We start from the raw sequence: 22,076 nt of genomic DNA on the forward strand, positions 1-22,076 counted from the left end.
TAAACGATTCCTTCCAATGGACAGGGTGAATAGTTTAAGCAATGGTCCACACAGAGCCTCGGCGCAGTACCTGAGTACACAACCTGGAACCCCGTCTGGACCCGGTGAAAACACCGGCTTAACTAGTCGAAGATCATGAAGTAAAGAACATTCATTTAACAAGGGACTGAAAATGCCGTTCAACCTGGGTAAACCGTATGGGTACGGATGACCCGAGTAGCTTTCCTCAGAATAGGTGGTTTGGAAAAATTGGGCAAAAAGATCGGCAATCGCCTGATCATTATTTTCCGACGTATTACAAAATGATAGCGAGGGTGGGTGTGCGGACGTTCTACGCTTACTGTTTACGAAGCAGTAAAACTGTTTAGGGTCCTGAGAAAAACGTATCCTGCATCGAGATAGGTAGTTCTTATTGCATTGAGCATTAAAAACTGAAAAGATTGACCGAGCTATTACATAGCGAGAGTGAGAAGTAGGAGAACCCACTTCTTGAAATTTTTTATAAAGTCTTGTTTTTAAGTTTTTTAGACTGGATAACTCTTTGGTAAACCAAGGGGGTTTTCCAGATCTAATCGGACAAGAAAGCGTGACACAAGAATCAAACGAGAGGAACATTGTGAGTTGCTGCGGAGACCGCATCTCTACATTTATACCCGATACTTAGTCAGTATGGCTCTCCTCCGGCAGACGCCGCTAATATTGAACGACACGACAAAGAGTGCGTGCGAAAGAGACAGCAAATCAGTCTGAGCGTGTCATCGGTCCCTGCGTAGCCACTGCAAATTGATTTGTTCCTTTTGGCTATAAAAATGATCCGATCTGATTCAGATGCAGCAACTTGATAGATATGGTCATTCTCTATGATTGTGCGTTTTTAGTTTTCTAGAATCTTTAATATTGTGGATGCAAAAGATTTTCTTCCTTTGTTGGGCCTGAAGGGGGTGGGGCGAAATTTTGACAAAAAACATTCAAGGTCCGATATCACAGGAGTGTGGATACCGAATTTGGCTGCTCTAGCTTTTATAGTCTCTGAGATCCTTGAACTCATATTTTGCAATTGGCAAAACCGACTATAAAACCTGTGTGTTATAGAGAGCGAGAAAGAATGAATTGTTTTCTTGGTTCTGACTATAATAATGATATGATCCAATTAAGATTTTGCACCTAATATTTTCGACCTCCAAAATATATATCAAAATACAGCCACCCAAAGTTTTCGGTTATTTCGTATTAAAAAAACTCTTCTTATTTTTCAATGTATAAGAATAAGTTTGTTATACCCGATACTCAAAATGAGTATTGGGGTATATTAGATTTTTGGTTAAAATGGATGTGTGTAACGTCCAGATTCCGACCCCATAAAGTATATATATTCTTGATCAGCATCAATAGCTATCAGTGCCAAGTGCTCAAAGACTATAAGAGCTAGAGCAACGACATTTTAAATCCGGACTTCTGTGATATGTCACTGTTACGAGAATATTTCAAAACTTTGCCCCGCCCACTTCCGCCCCCACAAAGGGCGAAAATCTGTCGCATACACAATTTTAAAGATACGAGAAAACCAAAAACGCAGAATCGTAGAGAATGACCATATCTTTTCATAACCACGATTAAAGATCAACAATGCAAAAATATTCGACGATTCCCTGAAACGTCACGGAACATACATATATACTAGAATTACACAGTTTTAAGTACGCATAAGTCATTGTTCTTTATTAGTTCTAATGTTGATTTTTAAATATGGATGGAGTTGGTGTGCGTGCGGCTCAAACTCTAGGCAGAGACTGGTTCCAGAGCGACAGAGTTGCTTAGCAAAAAACGAAAGCTGGTTATTTCTATGGAGAAATATTCAATATTGCGGTATTCCGTAGAGCAACATAAAGTCTATGTTCTGCCTGAATACAGTCAAATTGCACATGCAAAACTGATGGTATGACCAGAAACAAAAAAAAGTCTAGCGTTAGTAGAAATAAAGCGTCTAGACCTGGTGGAACACCCTTTGAAACAGCTCATTAAAAGATTACCTCGACATCAGATTGAGAGTCTGCCGAAAATCGCACATTAATCAGCAATGAGGCTGATTCTAAAATGTTTTTGGATACATCGAAATATTGGAAAATTCCGCAACCTTCGTCTGCTCTCTACTGCAGCCCTATATTATTTAAATACGCCATAGAATCTTCGGATTAAATAAAGTCAACTGTAATCGATATTAAGAATCAGATTGAAAATATGGGTCAGGTACAACATAAAATCAAGGAAGGAAAAACCATACGTGTCGATTTTGAATTTTTCCTATTTTAATTGATGGATAATTTTTTAACGATCTCACTTTTACTACATCGACCTCACAATGCGCATTTTATACATACAAATACAAAAGTACTTAAAAAATTTTGATGATTCCATAATTAAAGAGGAAACCTTAGAATAGAATAGAAATTCCCCATTTCATGCAAAAATAAGATGTATGGAGTTTATTCTTAAACTTACATATACCATTACACGAAGCGGAGAATTTTTGGACAACGGCACGCCAGCCAAGGAAAAAGAAAACAATGGAAAAAAAAATTATTCAAGATAAATTTGTTGACAAACTATTAGTGAAGGTGGGCTGCCCCAAGCAGCCCACCAGCCATGTAAACGCATCACATTCATACTTTTAGAAAAACGAAATTACTGCAGAAGTAACTGGGGTGGATTTTATCAAAAGATTGGGTGTCATGTTGCAGTACTTGCTGCGACTCAATACTTTCCCGTTCGTTTATTTTGTTATCTGAAACGAAACTGGGTGGAATTGGGTGGTCGACACTTAGTCGCAAATCATATTGTGGGAGGAAGTGCAGAAAATAGACTTTTAATGATGTTTACTCAAATTTATTATATTTTACATTTATTCGAATTTAATATGCCACACAAGATTACCGATATACCGGTAAAATTTAAAATACACAAATCCAATTTATTCAGCCAATTTATTCCGTGTTCACAAAAGTTTTAAGATTTACTTTTGAATACACATAAATTATGGCTCCCGTTTTCACATTCCGCAAGATTTATTCGTTTTCAAAACGAAAACATTTTCATTGACGAAATGAAAAGTAAACGAAACGAACCTTAATTACAAAAGGAAAAAAATAGATGACTTATTATGATGCATTAACATAATCTTGACACTTATATCAGGGTAATTAAACTTTAATAATTTTATTTTAACCCAACCTCAAATTTCTCGGCAAAAATTGGCCAGGGCAACAAAAACAACACCTTGAAACGAAAATGAAACGTTTTGACTGAAAGCGTAATCCGCAAAAGTAAGTGAAAAATGGAGCCTGCCTGATTTTGAAATTATGGGGTATTTTTACGAGTAACTAGTGTGATCGTGAAAAGATCTATTGCATTAATAATGTGCGTATTTCGGGATGTCGACCGTCCTGCAATGGTAGAAAATTCCTTTGCCTCAGTCTCCTTTTTATATGTACCATATACTATGATAATCATCTAATTTTAGATTTTTGTATTTTTTTAAGGCCGTCATTAAAAAAACTCGAATAACTTGCAAGTGTCATGGAGTCTCTGGATCATGCAGTTTAATTACCTGCTGGCAGCAATTATCATCTATAAGAGAAATTGGTAAGTTATGCTCTAAAAATAAAATAGTGACATGATATGACAGTCATCTAAGGATCATGTAGATCATTTGGGTGGTTAAAAAATCTATCTATATGAGTGGTTTGATATGGAAGAGCTTGGACTGTGATAGTAAAGACCACCCTTTTATGTTGGTTTTTCTTGATATTATCAAAAACCTTCCGGACAAAAAAATTGTTACTGACCACTCAGAATCGGTCTTCCTACTTTTCTCTATCGAAAAAGTAGCAGCAGTAGTTGTTTAACAGTTTTCGAACAAAGAGGCAAACAGTTTATTTGCATTTGGCTCTTTGTTTCAGACTTAAATTCTTATATCCATCATATTTCACCTGTGTAGATATAAAACGCAGCTTTTGAAGAACCACGATCGTATTTTTTGACTATTTTCTTAAACCAATCGACACGAGCCTCTTTTCGACCGATTTTTAAATTGTGTGTGATCCAAGGCGAACACACCTTTTTTTTACTACGATGTGATCATGAAAAATCTTATTAATGGACGTCATACTAATGCTTAAGGATGTTTCAATCTTATGCTGACATGACGATCTTCCCCAATTATTTCTGTGTTAACTAATTTTTATTTATTTATTTTTATACCCGATACTCAAAATGAGTATTGGGGTATATTAGATTTGAGGTAAAAGTGGATGTGTGTAACGTCCAGAAGGAATCGTTTCCGACCCCATAAAGTATATATATTCTTGATCAGCATCAATAGCCGAGTCGATTGAGCCATGTCTGCCTGTCCGTCTGTCCGTCCCCTTCAGCGCCTAGTGCTCAAAGACTATAAGAGCTAGAGTAACGTTGTTTTGGATCCAGACTTCTGTGATATGTCACTGCTACAAGAATATTTCAAAACTTTGCCCCGCCCACTTCCGCCCCCACAAAGGGCGAAAATCTGTGGCATTACAATTTCGACGATACGAGAAAACTAAAAACGCAGAATCGTAAAAGATGACTAATCTTCTAGAGTGCAAAATCTGAACCAGATCGTATAATTATTACAGCCAGAATCACGAAAACAATTTCACTCTTTCTCGCTCTGTCTCACTCTAACACACAGGTTTCATGGTCGGTTTTGCCAATTGCAAAATATGAGCTCAAGGATCTCAGAACCTATAAAAGCCAGAGCAACCAAATTTGGTATCCACACTCCTGTGATATCGGACCTTGACCGTTTCATGTCCAAATTTCGCCACACCCCCTTCCGCCCCCGCAAAGCACGAAAATCTGAGGCAACCACAAATCTCAGAGACTATTAAGGCTAGAGTAACCAAATTTGGTACACACACTCCTTTAAGATGTCACTATAAAACGTATATCTCAGAATTTCGCCCCACCCCCATCCGCCCCCACAAAGGACGAAAATCTGTTGCATCCACAATATTGCAGATTTGAGAAAACTAAAAACGCAGAATCATAGATAACGACCATATCTATCAGATTGCTGAATCTGGATCAGATCAGATAATTTTTATAGCCAAAAGGAACAAATCAATTTGCAGTGGCTATGCAGCGCCCGACGTCACGCTCAGACTGATTTGCTGTCTCTCTCGCATGCACTCTTTGTCGTGTCGTTTAATATTAGCGGCGTCTGCCGGAGTATACTGACTAATTATCGGGTATAAATGTAGAGTTGTACAGTAGAGAACTCACAACGTTCCCCCTCCTTTTTTATAAGATGTATTTCTTTTTGTACGTTAATCGATTTTAGACGCGATCGTACAAGAAAACGGTATATGTAAGCTTATCGCAGAAAATATCATACTTCTTACTACAGTGTTACATTTTGAAAGTTTTTTTACTTCAGCTTCAGTAGAAAACAAAATTTAATTTTATTTTTTCTGCATATTTAAAAGATAAAATATGCTGGTGGTGGAAATTTCGGCCGTCTAAACAGTCTGATCTCGAAACGAATGGGCCTGTCTTGGTCATGTCTGGCTTGTCGGGAGATTGAGGCCGAAATGCGCTCTTTCATGAGACAGACTCGAACTGGGTTTCAGGATGTCCGGAAAAAATTCGTGGCTCTCAACGAGAAATTTTTAGCTCTAGAATCGCAATTTACATTTAAATTTACATTGAAACATAATCGCAACATACCATCTTTTAAAAATCTTCTCCCTGATTCTTTACTATCTAAATCTCTTGACCCGTCAAAATGGACTGACTATACAATTATGCATAAGTTTCTTCATAAAGATTCGAAATCGAGTCCCAGAATTACCAAACCTTCTGCTCCAAAAAACTAATTAACCATTTTTCTATTCACTATCAGAACGTTCGCAGTTTGTTGGGCAAATTGCGTCAAATTCATACAAATAGTGCGTCTTTTGATTTCGACCCCATAGCTTTTACCGAAACCTGGCTTAACTCTTTTGTCAATAATCATCAAATTTTTATTGACAATTACACTATTTTTAGAATGGACTGCCCATCTTTCGCTGGTGGGGTTCTGGTTGCAGTAAAATCTGATTTCTCATCTGAGTTATTCCCATTCAATAACATCCATAGAATTGAATTTGTTGCAGTCAAAGTTCGTGTTGGTTCGGTATTTTTCTATTTAACCTGCTCCTACATTCCTCCCAGGTCTGATGCTGACGTTTACTTTAACCACCTCTCAGAAATTAATACTATCGTATCCGCATTACGTTGCAATGGTCAAACTATTGTTATGGGGGACCAATCTACCATTTGTTTCTTGGGTGCCTTGCGACGACGCTAACCGGCTGCTTCTCAATTGCCACAATGATTTTATTCATGGGCTTATCAATTTTTCCTTGTTTAAATTAATAGTGTTAAAAACATTAGGGACAGTCTTTTTGGCCTCATGTTTCCTGAAGATCCTTACCATCCAACTCTGCCGATATCCTTTGGTGTACCCGATCTGATGGTGCTGACAGTTGCATGGCTCCTTGCCGCATAAAGTGGTTTCGAAAAACCATTTGTTTGAACACGGAGCGTTTTCCGCATTAATGTTTATTCACGGATGAGGGCGTGTTAGTTTTTAGTAAACGAATAAAATTTGATGTATGCGTTTAAGCGTTAGGCAATAACAATTTATTCAGCCAGGCTCCGTTTTTCACATTCACAAAAGTTTTCCGATTTACTTTTGAAATCACATAAATTGGGGCTCTCTTTTTCCCATTCCGCAAGATTTCTTCGTTTTCAAAACGAAAACATTTTCGTTGACGAAATGAAAAGTAAACGGCTTTTTATACAACAAAACGAACCTTAATTGCAAAAGGAAAAAAATAGATGACTTATTGATGCATTAACATAAACTTGATACCTATATCAGGATAAGTTAACGTGTGCTTTCTTTATAAATAATTTTATTTTAACCCAACCTAAAATTTGACTCGGAAAAAATTGGCCACAGCAACAACAAATTTCGTTTTGGTGTAAGCAGCTGACGCATTCCGATTTGGTTATCGGAACGTTGGCAATTACTAAATTTTTGCGTTTAACAGCACAAATGTGCATGTAACAGCTCAGACTGTGCTTGTAACATGCGCTCAACAGAAAATCTGGGTGAGCACAGCTGTTTCCCGCCCAATTTAATTCGGACTTCAAAATGTAACATATCGATAAAAAAAATATGTGAAAAATGGAACACCTTAAAACGAAAACGAAATGTTTTGGCTGAAAACGTAATCCGCAAAAGTAAATGAAAAACGGAGCCTGCCTGATTACAAATTATAGTGCTTAATCACTGAGCATAAGAGAGACTTTACTGTGTAAGGTAGCGATCTTGGCTGGGGTACATATCTCAATCTACTCCAGGGTCGAAATTACAGCAATATTTATAATTTGACGGGGCTCAGAATTTCGGACCGACGAAGGCAGTCTCGCAGACGGGAGCGATCGTGGTGAAGGAGAACCGTACGGGGCGTGTCAGCCGGTTTCACCAAGAACGCTTAGGCAATCGCAAGATAGCGCTTTCAGGATCTTATCAGACTCAGAATTACTACGAAGGTCTTTGCTATGCGGAGATACTGACAAGTATCGCCGAGAGTACTTACGGGACCCTGTCGGTCTACTGGGATCATACATGGCGCCAACAGCTGTCACCGAGAGCGCCTAGGCCTAGCACCGTAGACTGCACTTGGCCTAGTTTCCATCGTAGCGGTGGCAGTTTGTCCTCATGGATGATGTGGTCATCCATCCGTGCCCTCGGTGAGGTTCGTTGAGGGTGCTGTCCACTTCGTGCGCGATCGCAATTCGTTGACATAGTCAACAGACCATTTCTTCCAAAAACGTTGCTTGACGTCCGTAATCGCATCGTAGCGGTCCGCTGCGATCTATAGTGAGAGTGCTATAGTAATTTGGGTCTGACGAAAGCGGCGGTTCTATACAAATTTGGACTAGGCAGCAGCAACGGATGTTTTTGACCGTCTGGTACTTCTGAAGTAAACGGATGTCCTCTGCAAAATGAGTTTGTTGAATGTTCCAAATAACGCAATGTAAAGCAAAGCGAAGTTCATCTGGCGTCGTTGCGGTTGTGGTAAATGTCGATTGATTCCGGCATCTCCTTATGACCCAAACTATCCAAGCAATGAGACGAAGACTGTGAGAGTTCGAGTTGATATTATCGACGATGTTGAGGATATTATTTGTCTCCTGTACGGCAGCGAACAAACTTTTCCGTTTCTCCGAGTTAACCACATCCATGTCAACATCAAGTTTTCCACCGGTGGCGGGCCAGTTTAGCGAATCCTCAAAAACCATGGAGACTTGATACAGCCTCGTGAAAATATCAACAGGGTTTTGATGTGTGGCACTTAGCGCCATTTTCCATCAGAAGTTAAATCCTGAATATCGGACACTTTATTTCCAACAAAGGTCGATAAGGTGACTGAGTGTTGTTACAGCCAATGCAATACGAGCTGTGAGTCGCTCCAAAAATAAGATGTAATAGTGTGTTTACTGAATATGGCCTTGATTTTGTTATAAAACTGAGAAAGTAGATGTGCACCGCATAGTTCAAGCTTCGGCAGAGACTGTTTCTTCACTGGTGCTACTGACTTAGAAGTGAACAATTTCACTTTGACCTGTCGAAGCGAATTCTCCGTGCTCCAGGTTAGGTTAGGTTGACTCGGACGGCCCTCAGCGGAGCCCCACATAGGCCAATATGGCCCTTAGTTTTCCGGATAGGAGAGTAATGAACCGTCCCTGCAGTGTTTAGGGGATTTTATACTCCTTTAAAAAAATCGAGGTATTTTTCGCATAGGACAGTAGTTGCTTTGGCGGCCTCTTGGAGGCATCTTCCAGTAATGCCAGCACCGGTGCGCCCAGGAATTTCCTTCTTACCCTTAAGAGAGGGTTCTAGGGTTTCGGTTGCCTCCTACAACTGTCTCTGTTGGTGAGGCCTAGTTTTGTTGCATGCTCGGCAGCCAGACTACAGTCCTTTCGTGGTAGGTGCAGTAGGTAGTGGCTGAGTTTCTCGTTGCGTTATTTAAAAATGATTTTCGAGGTTCTGCAGGGGGTGGTACTCCTCTAATTGCCGCTTAACTGTCGACGAATAGATTGACCGCATCGTGTGCTCGCTCTATAATCTGAGCGACCTCTTCTGCTTTCCTGATGGCGAAAACTTCCGCCTGAAATATGCTGCATCGGTCCGGTAGCTGATACGACAGCCTTATCTCAGGGTCAGGGTCCGTCCATCTTGGAACCATTCTTATATATGTTAAGGTGTTTAACTTGGTAACTTCCCTTTTTCCAGTCCTCGGGTCCCAGAGATGAGATAGTTTTGATGTAGAGGCAAGTTTGGGGGATCATGTAATCAGTGGATCTGGTCATGTCCCTGCCAACTGAACTGTGCCCTTATCCTTGTGGCGACATATTCCCTGATGCGAATAGGCGCTGTGCTGCCTTTCCCGCAATCAGGCGAGCGTGAATGTCCAGGGGGTCGATTCCGAGGACAGTTGCGAGTGCTTTTGTTGGGGTTGACCTAAGCGCCCCTATAATACAGAGCCGAGCCTGTCGCTGAGTCTTTTCCATAAGCTTATGGTATGTCTTCTTTTTGGTAGCTTGCCCCCACACTAAGGCTCCATACAGCAGAGTTGGTCGCGCCACCGATATGTAGATCAAGTGCATTAGAGCAGGTGACAGGCCCCATGTGCTACTGAGCATCTTCTTGGATGCATAAAGCGCAATGGTGGCCTTCTTAATCCTTTCCACTACATTGGGTTTCCATGCCAGCTTGCTGTCCAGTTCTGTGCCTAGGTATTTCTGTGCTTTCGGGGTCAGCCTAGTTTGGTCAATTATCCGATAGGACCCCCCCCATATCGGAACCTTGTACCTCTTGGTAAAGAGGATGAGGTCCTTCTTGTCCGCGTTGATACTGAGTCCTACCTCTTCTGCCCACTCACGTATCTTCCTGAGTGCACGTTCCATTAAGGAGCTGAGGGTCGATGGACATACACCCGTAATAAGTATGCTTATGCCATCTGCATAAGCTGTTAGTTTTGGGGTCTTCCTTTCAAATCTTTTGAAGAGGTCGTCGACCACCAGATTCCACAGTAGTGGCGACAGGACTTCCTTTTACAATGGAAGCGGTGTCCCCTCCGATTTCACCCGCCTACAACTTAGGAGGTTCTTGATCCAAAGGTTGATTGCTGGGTGTATGTTATTCGCTTCTAGGCGAATTGTTATTGCGGTTGTGGCCACGTTATTGAATGGTGCGGAGACGTCAACAAATGCTCCCAGTGCACACTTTTTATTGTGAAGGGCGCTCTCGAGGGTGGCTACTAGCGAGTGTAGTGCCGTCTCCACTGATTTCCCTATGGTATAGGCATGCTGGTTGGGTGACATCAGTCCTTCTGCCTCATTCCTGACGTGTAAATCCAGCAGCTTTTCTAGTGTTTTTTGTATAAAGGAGGTAAGGCTTATCCGTCTGTAGGCCTTGGGACTCGCATGGCTGCACTTTCCTGCCTTTAGGAGGAAGACAACTATCGAGGTTCTTCATTGGATACGGATATAGTCCGTACTTAGACATGCTGTGAATATTGCGGAGAGCCACGGGGTAATCACCTCTTTGGTCACCTGCAACATGGCTGGGAATACCCCGTCCAGTCCTGGTGCTTTTGTGCCCGCAACGGCGTCTATTGCCCAGTGGATTCGCTTAGTGGTTTACAGATCTGTTGGGGGGTGTTGTTCCTCGGTTGGTAGGTCCTGGTGCTCTTTGGCATCAGCGACCTCGGCGCAACCAGGGAAATGTTCCTCCATTAGTGCTGTTAGGGCTTCGTCACTGCCCTCTGTCCACTGTCCGTCATCTAGCTTTAATTGGCTTTGTATGGTAGGCTGCTTAGAGAGCAGCTTCCGAAGCCGTGCGGTTTCTGGTACTTTCTCGATTCCCTGAGGTTATTACTTTGAAGAGAGAGAACCCTGTTCCACCAGAGTGGCTTGCACCTCTTCTTCGTTCTCGAGGGCTTGCACGATGTGTGGTAGGCGTCCAGTAACGCGTTGGATAGGGTCTCTAGGGACTTCTCTATATCCTCCGCGGATTTCACTGAGCCCGGATTCGCGATCTTCGAAGTAACTGTCTTTCTAATCTTTAGCTGCAGCACACTCAGCATCATAAGCATCAGCCTCAGTTGCACCTGGTTGACTACCAGCGTCAGGTCACCGTCCTCTTCTTCTTCCTCTGCGTCTTCGAGCGCAAGACCCTGGTCGGCCTCCACGATGGACTCAAGTTCTAAGTCGTTTTCCACCTCGCCTGCCTGTAGGTTGTGTGCGTCCTTGTCTTTGGGGTGGCGCTTTTTGAGGCACAGGTAGACACTACCCATGCCCCACGCCATCTTCCCGAATTTGAGGTACAGCAGATCTTCTGTTTCTTTGTTTATTTGAAGGATCACACATTCCTTCGAAGCTGCCGATTCACGATCTCCAGCTTGGCCCCCTCCCACAATTGGGAGGCCGTGCGCGTCAGCCACCTTAGGGTCGTCATTGCACTTTAGGATTTTAACCCCATTGAGTCACCCAGCACTATCGAAAGTGGGAATTGGGGCCGCGGGTTCTTCCTCCATATGCCCAAACAGTGCGTCGACAAGACGCGCATGCACCAACTTCCACTGTGCCGCTGTCATCTTGCCATTCTCCTCGCTGCGGTCGATGAGTGCCACGATCAGATATCGTTTGGTCACGTCACTGACGTTGACTTTGAGCTTAGTTATTGGCTTCTTGGCCGGTGGAGGCTCTGCACTCTTGGGCCCGCGTTGCCGCTAGCTCCCTGGAGTGTCCTTGATGGCACTCTCAGTCGAGCGTTGCCTCTTCGAGGCATCATCTCCTCCACCTTTTTGGCATTTGTGCGTAGTTTAGCCGGCCCCCCTCTACTGGATGCTCGGCCCAGACCAGCTTGACTTTCTCCTCCTGGGAGATGTTGGCCTTACCTTGGAACCGGCTTTTGATCTTGAGGGCCGCTTTGTATTGTGCTTTAGTCCTCATCCCCTCTTTTGAATACTTCTGCCATTCCCTACGCAGGGAGTTGGTGCCTGGTTCTGGTGAGCGGAGAAGGCTCTCTTCCTCCGTCGTGCTTAAAGAAAGCACGCTCTCCGGATCCATGACTGTTTCGACCACGGCATCTGTGCGGCTCAGCTTGCGGAGTGCGGATTGAGTCTTAGTTGTGGCAGTAGCTTTGCAGCTGATATGGCCTGCTGATATGGGGTGACCGCTGGCGACACGCAGAGAAGATTGCTCCTGCCGGTGGCCGCCGGTGGTAGCAGTCACGCTTTCCACCGACGCTTGGGTTGACATCCCAACCCGTACTTGATGCGTATCAGCCTCCATGTCTGGCCCGAAAGTCCGTACGGATTAATATTTTTCGGGCGGACTAAGCCCTAGCGTTTTATGCCTGACCACCAGCCACCTCTAATCATGGACCTTGTTCAGTTACCCGGATTTTAGATCGGGAAGACGCTGGAAGCGACAGTGCATTACCCTTGCCTGGGATAAAGCAGTGTCCCTTGCCCAGCTGGCACCCTCGTGGAGGGTTCAGCTAGAGGGTTTTCGCCAGCCCAATTTTCGTTCCAATTAAGCTTCTTACCAGTTACCAACCCTAAGTAACTAGCCCTGCCGCGAGAGGAGAGCCTGCATCCATGTTATATTAGTGGTTTGATGTGAGAGACCTTGTATTTTTTTGTGAATTTCCGTTTTTGTGGGATTTACTACTAGGCCGCGCGATTCTGTCCATTCCGACATTTACAATAGCTTCGCGGTCATTAAGTCGTAGAGTGTTTGAAGGTATTTCCCCGAGAAGATAATTGCAACGTCTGCCGCGTAAAGCACGACTTTGCAGACCGCCTTAGTCTTTGAGATGTATAGATTTCCGTGGATTTTCCTTTCCGGTAGACATGCTGTGCGCCTGACAGCATCTGAGGGTGTATAGTTGCCCTCAGTTGTACCCCGGCAATTCTCTCAAAAGTTTTGAGGTGGTACGACGATAGGCTGATTGGACTAAAACCTTTTGCAGTGGAGTGCGAGGCTTTCCCTGCTTTGGGGATGAAGACTATCTTTGCCATAAGCCAAGCTCGCGGGATTGTGCCCACAGCCAGTAGCTTGCTGAAGATACATTGTAGCCAGTTGATGGCCGTTTCCTCGGTCCTCTGAAGTTGGGCCGGGACTACTTGTTCCGGGCCTGCCCAGCGTATATTCCGTTTTGTAAGAATGTGATCAGCCTAGGGAGGTGTGCCGGCTCGATGGTTGTACTTCCGGGGAAATGCGTGTCGCGTATAATGTGTAGGGACTCCTCACTTGAGTTGGGCACTTTACCAACATTTGAGGCACCCTACCGAGGGGGTAGTTTTCGAGAGGATCTTCGTCTATTTCCCAGCAAAACTTTTGCCAAGAGACCCTCCTTGCTTTTCTTGTTTCTTTTTTAAATAGTGCAAGACCAGAACAGTTATTTATGGGTAGGTAATAAAGCAAAAACAGGCACAAGATGAGAGCGGGATGTAATGCAATGCAATGAGTACTTAGTAACAAATTTAAATAATGTTTTTACACAGATTAAAAAGCATACACTCGCAAAATAGTATAGATTATCTATTCCAACGATTTGCGGAACATTGATATTGACGAAATCAAAAAAGAACCCAAAGCTCAAAAAGTGATTGACGCAACCAAAATACTTAAACAGAAAGACAACGTACGCCATGAAACCGGACTCATCATCGTTAAATTCGACACACCAACTCTACCCCAACATTTAATGATCGGTTACGAACGAGTGAACGTACGTCCACAAACACCTCGCCCCCTCAAATGCCACAACTGCCAAAAATACGGCCACCCTTCTAAATACTGCAGATCCGCAAAGATCTGTATAAACTGCTCGGAAGTTCATCCTGCTGACGATGAACTATGCTCTAAGCCAAAGTTTTGTAGCAAGTGCAAATTCAACACCGACATTCAGAATAACCACAGCCCCACAGACAAAAATTTCCCAGATTTCCTCGAACAAAAAGAAATCACAATAATGAAAGCAATAGAAAGAGTAGATTTGACCACCGCAAAGAAAATTTTCCACCAACGGAACACCCATCAATCCACACCATATGCTGAAGTAGCCCGCCATCATCAACCAAAACCTCATAACACCGAAACATCTACCTCATCATCACACACCTTAAACCTATCACACCGAATAAGACCAATCAAAGACTAAGGAGACATCACTTCAAACACACATCCAATCAAACCTAAGCCAAAATAATACAATGGAACATCCACGGATACAAAAATAGCTATGTAGAACTACAAACACTCATGAAAGCCCACAACCCTCAACTTATAGACCTACAGGAAACCCACATAACTAAGCCCATCACACTTCCAATCCCTATTAACTCTACCCTATACTGCAACAATAACCCCACAGATGCGTTCGGTGGAACAGCTCTCCTCATTCACAACACCATCTCCCATACCAAAATTCAACTCAACGCAGACTTCGACGCCGTAAGACTCACCATAAAGTCAAAATCAAATCTCAATATCATATACGCCTACATCTCCCTTAACAAATCCTTCAACACCCTTAACCTCGAAAACGTCTTCACCCCGACAAACGACCACACCATTGTCCTAGGAGACTTCAACAGCTGGCACCCCTACTAGGGCTCTCCTAAGGCCAACTGCAGAGGAAAAACAATAGCCTAATTCCTAGACCGTTCGAACTTTATCGTACTAAATGACAAGACCCCGACCCACTTCTCAACACACAATACTTTTACCCACATCGATCTCTCACTTTCAACAGCCAGAATTGCATCACAGATCCTTTGGGAAGTGATAGACGACCTTTACGGTTCTGACCATTTTCCCATCTTACTTTCGCTGTTCAACACGCCTTCTCCCCCGAACTTCACCCTTAAACCGGCTTTCAATCTCAAAAACGCAGACTGGAATCTCTTCAGGAAGCATACAGCCCACTTCATCTCCACAACCCAATGTCGCCCTAATAAAAAAAAATTACTTATCCAAAGTGCCCACCTATCTATCCCACAAAACACCACCTTCTCCCTCATCCGTATTGTTCCCTGGTGGAACAAACAACTTTCACTCCTCAAAAGAGACAAAGTCGCCAAATGAAACCATCTCAAACACAACATAACCAACCATAACATCATAGAATACAAAAAATCAAAGGCTAGTTTTAAAAGATCAATTAGAGAAACCAAACGAAAAGCGATCCTTGAATTCACAACCCACATACACCCTAACTCAGATCCAACCACAACATGTCCCAACATCAGACGTCTCTGCGGTCTTTACACCACAAAAAATATCCATGCCATTCATAACCCTCACACCCAATCGCAATCAAACAATCAATCCGAAATAGCCAACTCCTTCGCACAGACATGGTCAGAAGAAGCAGACGACTTAAACTTCTCCCCAACATTCCTCTCAAACAAACTCCTTATTAATACTCCTTCTAACTATACCCCAACACCATCAGCACTAAAAATCGTGAAAGATATAACAATTATCGAATATACAGCAGCGCTGTCCACCTTGAAAGGTCCTGGTCTTGACCGAATTTCTTACTCTATGCTAAAGAACTCACCCTACACCCTTAAAACCAGAATCCTAACACTCTACAACAAGATACTCGACTCCTCCATCCCACAGTCCCTTAAACTCAGGCCCATCTTAAAACCACAAAAGCCCCAAATCGATATCAAATCATACAGGCCCATCTCTCTAAACTCATGACTTACCAAAACTCTGGACAAGGTTTTTGCAAAAAGGTTGTGGTGGTTTGTTTTAAATAACAACCTGATCCACAACAACCAACTAGGGTTCAAAAAAAGAAAACCTGTACTAGACAGACTACGTTATGTAGACCACCTAGCTACCAGAGGCATCGCCCTAAAAAAACACCTCACAGTCATCTCGCTGGACTTCACCAAAGCCTTTGACAAAATTGGCATTCACACCGTAATAAACCAGCTAAAAAAAATGGAAGATAGGGCCACGAATACTTAATTATGTTAAGAACTTAATGTCCAACAGGAAAATCCTCGTCAAAACTGTCAAGCCTCTCAAATATTTTCCCTCTTAGTAATGGCATTCCCCAAGGCTGCCCCATCTCCGTTATCCTTTTCCTCATAGCATACAACTCACTCACCGATATCATCTCCCTCCACAAACAAATAAAATTTTGCGCGTACGCCAACGACTTCCACCTACTTATCAATCACAACAAACAAAACCAAATAGCGACTGGTGCAATCACTCAGGTTCAATCCTCTTTAAGGAAACTCCTTATATATGCCGCAAACACAACTGCAAACCCAAGATACTCACCGGTGGCACAACTATCCAAGCTACCGACACACTCCTAGGGCTTACAATCAACACCAAATACAATTGGAACTTTCATATCAACAAACTCAAAATTGACCTTGCTAACCCACTAGGCATAATCAAACCCCATCAAACACCTCATCACTAGTCAAAATTATAAATTCCATAATCATTTCCAAAATAAATTTCTGCCTTCCCATGTATGGATTTGCAGAATCCCAACTTAACCTCCTGAAAACCATCCTAAATACAGCATTAAGAGCCGCCCTTGGATCATTTCGTACCAGCCCCCATAAATAACATGCTATCTGAAACTAACATCTTCATCATTGAAAGCAAACGAGACTACCTAACCGGAAAATCTCCAAAAACCTCATACACGGAAAATCCACCCCCCTAAAGACCCTTACCAAAAGCATAGAAAAAAACACCGACTTCCCAGCACGGTAGACAGGACCATACAAATTTCCCAAAAATACCTCATCCCTTTTTCCCCAATCAGAACCTACACATCCAAAAAATTCAACATCCTTACCATCCACAAATCAACAAATATCAACCTCTCCAAACACAACAAAAACACCACCCCTACAATTGTCTTCCACCAACTTTTCCACTGTATTAAATCAACTCTCCCCAAACACAACTTCCTCTACACAGACGGCTCCAAAGCTGGGGGCATCACCAGCTACTGTATTACAAACGAGTCATCAGTAATAAAATCAGGATTGCTGCCAGCATACTCATCCGTACTCTCCAGCAAAATAGTTGCAATACACGAAGCCATCTTATTTACCCGAAATAAACGTGGAAAATATGCTATCTGCACCGACTCCCTCTCCTCTATCACCGCAATCAGGAACCACAACAATCACTCCTACACGCATCCTCGATCAAAAATCTATTATCCATTTCTTAAAGATCTTAATAATCACAGTCACATAGGCATGAAAGGCAACGAAATCGCAGACTCTGCAGCCAAGATGAACACCAAATTTCCCCTCATTTACACCCCAAACCACAATTCTACCGATATTGCACACTTCCTACATGGAACATGGTACCAACAAATTAGCAACCTCGCTACCAACAACACCCCCCCAAAGAACAATATCCTTAATAGAAGGCACCAGGTCATAATTAATAGTCAGACTGGGCCACACCAAGCTGACCAACGCCCACTACATTGACAAAAAATTGCCCAAGACTTGTCCATTGTGCCGCAACGCGAACATAGACTTGCGACACATACTATACAAATGCCCCTCACTCTCCTCTCAAAGGTCCCTATCATTCAAAAACAAAGACCCCATGCAACTGATCTCAAATCCCACCAACGAAAATTCCAAAACTATCCTCAAATTCCTTGTAACCGCAAATCTCCTTCACAAAATATAACCGAGCATACTGTAAATACCCATCCCAACACCTCTGTAAATATATATAAAATCTGACCCAATTACCCTAGAGCTTAAGGCCTCAGTAGCTATAGCTCCAACACTTGTTAATATTTAGTTTTAACTAGCTATTAGCATTACATAAATAAATAAATAAATACAAAAAATAAATTATTTTACGAAAGCACCGGCTGTTTATGCAAAGCGGAGCGCAGAACAAAACACGTCTGGTCGCTGCGAAAGAGAACGAAGGATTGAGCTGCGAGAAGGCTCGGCTGCATAGCAGAACTTAAATCTAAATCGATAATCACCGATCATTCAAAATGTTTATAAACCGTATTCAACCCCTGTTTTGTATCGCTTAAAAACGAGGCGTCATCGGGTTATCTTGTTTAGTTAATGTCCTATCTTGTCTCATTTACCCTTCTGAAATTGCTCATTAGCTCAACAGAAGTATTATTAATTTATTAATATTCATTATTTTATGTATATATTATATTAAACTTGTTGTATTTTCAACGTTATTATTTCCAGGTGATTATCTGCGGGAGAAATACGAAGAGGCAACCAAAGTGAAGTTAAATAAACGAGGACGCCTTCAGGTTAAGGATTCGCAATTTAAAGTACCCACAGCGCACGACCTTATTTACATAGATGAAAGTCCCGACTGGTGTCGAAGTAACTATGTTCTGCATTGGCCTGGTAATTGTTTTAAAATAGTTCATTTAAATGCACATTTTGATAATCTTTTTTATCAGGTACGCATGGACGGGTTTGTCACAAGAGCTCGTCGGGTCTAGATAGCTGTGCCATACTTTGCTGCGGTCGAGGCTATAATACCAAAAATATTGTCGTCCATGAACGGTGTAATTGCAAGTTCCATTGGTGCTGCCAGGTTAAATGCGAAGTTTGTACAAAGGTACTGGAAGAGCATACATGTAAATAGAATATTTAAAAGCAACGGAATAGTAATATCCAAATGTTCATTGCATAGCCATTATATATTTAATGGATACTTACAAAAATTATTTATTGAAATCAATAAGTTACAAAATCGATCATTCTGCTTTCTGGTATTTATTTTTTAACAATTAAACAGGTTACTAAATCATTCGATTTTCATTCCTGCGAAATAACTATAGAGTTAACTTATACTATTTAACGATAGTTAAAATTAAGGCTTGCTTTATTTCATATATATATTTTGCCTCACGAATTGGGAAAATATTGTAACATGCGCTTTCATCCGAACTCGAAATTAAGCATGTATGTAACTACTTTTTTAAAAAACTATATTCGTAATAATTTGTATTCAGCGTAAAATAGCTTCGATTTTTAATGCTTCTATCCTATTAGTAAGTTTAATTCGTAAAACGAGTGTATTTATAAGTCAGAAAAATTGAAACTGATTTTAAAATATACAAATTGATGATTGTGACGTGTAGCTAATAATTCGATTTTAGCGCTAGAATAAGTTCAATTAGATCTAAGTAGATGCAATGATCAACCTATGCTCGTAACGTAACTTACTTTTGTAAGTATACATCTATATGATTTAGAATGAATTGTGTGTCTTCTAATGTATGAGAGCACATCTTTCAATATAAAATGTCCAATTAGTGTTCCAAAAAGTTAAGTCGAACTATTGATAATGAAATATCGGCTCTCAACTATAGAATCATATGCAAATTACGAATAAAAAGATTGTACATCTGGAAATCAAATTGATTAATCGTGGTTTTCTTGGATATTTGTTAAATACTTATTATCATATCCTAGTAGTAATTAAAAAACTATATATTTTACTTTTTGATTTTAGTTTTTTTTTGTTCTCTCTTTTAATCACAATGAAATTTTACTGAATTGAAATGAATCGTGCTGTGTTCCTGTTCGCGTTCATGTTTCTACTACCAAGGGGATGTTGCCCTTGTCAAGGCAAGTCTCTTTGAGAACAGAAGGGTGTTTGAAGTAGAAGGTTATATTTTTAGAAAATAGTACCTCAACAATTACCGGTAATATGGATGATAATTTTTTCAATGTCGGCAGCTAATAGTATTTTTTTTTGCTGCTATCTATGCTATTATATTCTAGGGAAACTTGCGACAACACACCTGGGGCAACACTAATCATTTAATTATCTAGCAACATCGTCTACATATTTGTGTAATCGATACAAAGCAAAGTCCAATGGCCCAACATTTTTTTGTTCTTCCGTTTAAGGAATCAAACCTTATTTTTAAAAAAATACCAAAATTTTGTGTTTGTAACTGTTATTAACTATCAAGAGCATTTGGGAAGGTACCGAATGGTATTCAACGATAGCTTGAACGCCTATTACATTGGTCGACTTTTCCGGAGTTTTTAAAGTCAAAACTTTGCATTTGAGAGCTTAATATTTCCCAGACGGTAAGCTAAGGTACAAAATGTTTGGGTCCAATTCAACCAGATGCGTTCACAAAGTTAGCCTTCCTTTTGGGACATAGTATAGACATCTCTGAAATGTCATTTAGAAAGACCGAGCCCAAGTGTTGTAGCCTTCTTCTGCTGAGAGCTGGACAGGAGCAGAACAGTTGTTCCACTGCCTCCTCCACCAGATCTGGCCAATTCGTCTATGCTGTCGCTACAAATGTTTATCCGAGCTGACATAACGGCAACAGATTGAAGGCAGTTCAGAGCTTCCCAGATCAATATGACCTCCGCTTGGAAGACCAGCTTGTCCAGCTTCGATCCATCTGTAAATATGTTGTGGGCCTGGGAATCATTGTACATTGTAGCCAGTTGATGGACATTTCCCCGGCCTTTGAAGTTTGGCCGGAATTACTGTGTCCGGACCTGGCGATTTGAACGGGTACAGCTGTTCCGTTTTGTAAGGATGTATTCCATCGAAGTTACTAGGGAGATGCGCCAGCTCGATGCTTGTATAGTCGTCGAAGATTTTTTTCTCGCTCCGGCATTTTTTACCCTTTGATTAAATATCATACGACATCATCAACAATCTGGAAACCTATTCTATTCCGGGAGTGCATGCCTTTTGATTTGTGTTAAAACATTATTTAATTTTTTATTTTTCGGCGTCGGCTTGTCGTGTTTGTGTTGTTGCAGTGAGTGAGTACGCATTACATTGCATTGCAGTCCGCTCTCGTCTGGTAGCATTTGTTGTGTTATCACTATCTCGCTATCACCTCAACTTCAATAACTGTTCTTTCTCTTTCGCTCTTTAAACTTTCTGAGCAATAGCGTTCTACGCTTAGTAGCTCTCGCTATAACCGCTTTCCACTCTGCTCTCTTTTTTTTACCAATTCCGCTTTGAGCGTTGTCTTGCACATTGGTCTGATACCAATTTGTTTTGCAAATAATAGTAAATAAATAAATAATAAAATGGAATACGCTGTGGTCTGTGCCAAAAAAACCTGCAAGAAGCAGATCACCCACGATCAGCCGAATGTCTCCTGCTGGCTCTGCGACAGCGTAGTGAACGCAAAATGGAGAAAGACATGGTAGCTTTTATGAGGCAGACGCGGAGTGGCTTTAAGGAGCTGACCGTTGGTTTTAAAAACCAATACGATCGGCTCCTAGCCATGGAGGCTCAGTTTAGCGGTTTAAAACTGCTGAATGAAGGTCACTCCGCGGGATCTGCAAGTGCAACCGTCACTCGCCGTGCGCCGCCGAAAAACTGACTTCGACCACTCCAAGTGTGCAGCAGTTGATCTCGTTTGCCACTCCAAGGGCAACGACAGCTGCTGGCGATGCAGATTCGGTAGCCGAATTCATCGCCTCGTAGAATGTGCAGCCAAGTACGTCTGCAGCGTCCCGTCTATCCCGATCCCACCAGTAAATAGACGTTCCGGACCTCCAGATATTGCCACCACAGGTACTAGTCCTATGCTGACTAAACCACTGGTGGGAGTCCCACCAAACCGACAAGTTTTTGTTTCACGGCTGGCCTCTGACTTCACATCTAATGATGTAATTGCTTTTATTCAAAGCAAAATAAGAGCCGGGGGTTTAAAGGTGGAGAAATTCTACTTCTCTTATGTCAGGGAGATAGCCTCGTTTGAGATAAGCATCTCCCCAACCCAATTTGACACCATTTGCTCCGCCAAATTTTAGCCGGAGCATTTGGTGGTGAAGCAGTTCAAGGCTCCCATATCCCTTACAAATCTTTCCAGTGTGCCACCCTCAACCTCAACTTCCTCTTCCTCAACTTCC

General features: G+C 41.9%; 1 protein-coding gene across 6 annotated transcripts in view; it reads left to right on the forward strand.

The window, feature by feature from the left end:
• The window catches only part of Wnt5 (Wnt oncogene analog 5), a 90,352-nt gene extending 70,761 nt beyond the window's left edge, over positions 1-19,591 (forward strand). For all 6 annotated transcript variants that reach the window (XM_033379023.1, XM_033379021.1, XM_033379027.1 and 3 more), the window contains 3 exons: positions 3,537-3,639; positions 18,402-18,569; positions 18,626-19,591. In XM_033379023.1, the coding sequence (XP_033234914.1) occupies positions 3,537-3,639; positions 18,402-18,569; positions 18,626-18,813 (459 nt within the window). In that variant the 3' untranslated portion in view covers positions 18,814-19,591. The remainder of the gene's footprint in view (positions 1-3,536; positions 3,640-18,401; positions 18,570-18,625) is intronic.
• The last annotated feature ends 2,485 nt before the right edge of the window (positions 19,592-22,076 follow it).

The sequence above is a fragment of the Drosophila pseudoobscura genome, chromosome 3 (assembly GCF_009870125.1).
Source record: "Drosophila pseudoobscura strain MV-25-SWS-2005 chromosome 3, UCI_Dpse_MV25, whole genome shotgun sequence".
Taxonomy (NCBI): domain Eukaryota; kingdom Metazoa; phylum Arthropoda; class Insecta; order Diptera; family Drosophilidae; genus Drosophila; species Drosophila pseudoobscura.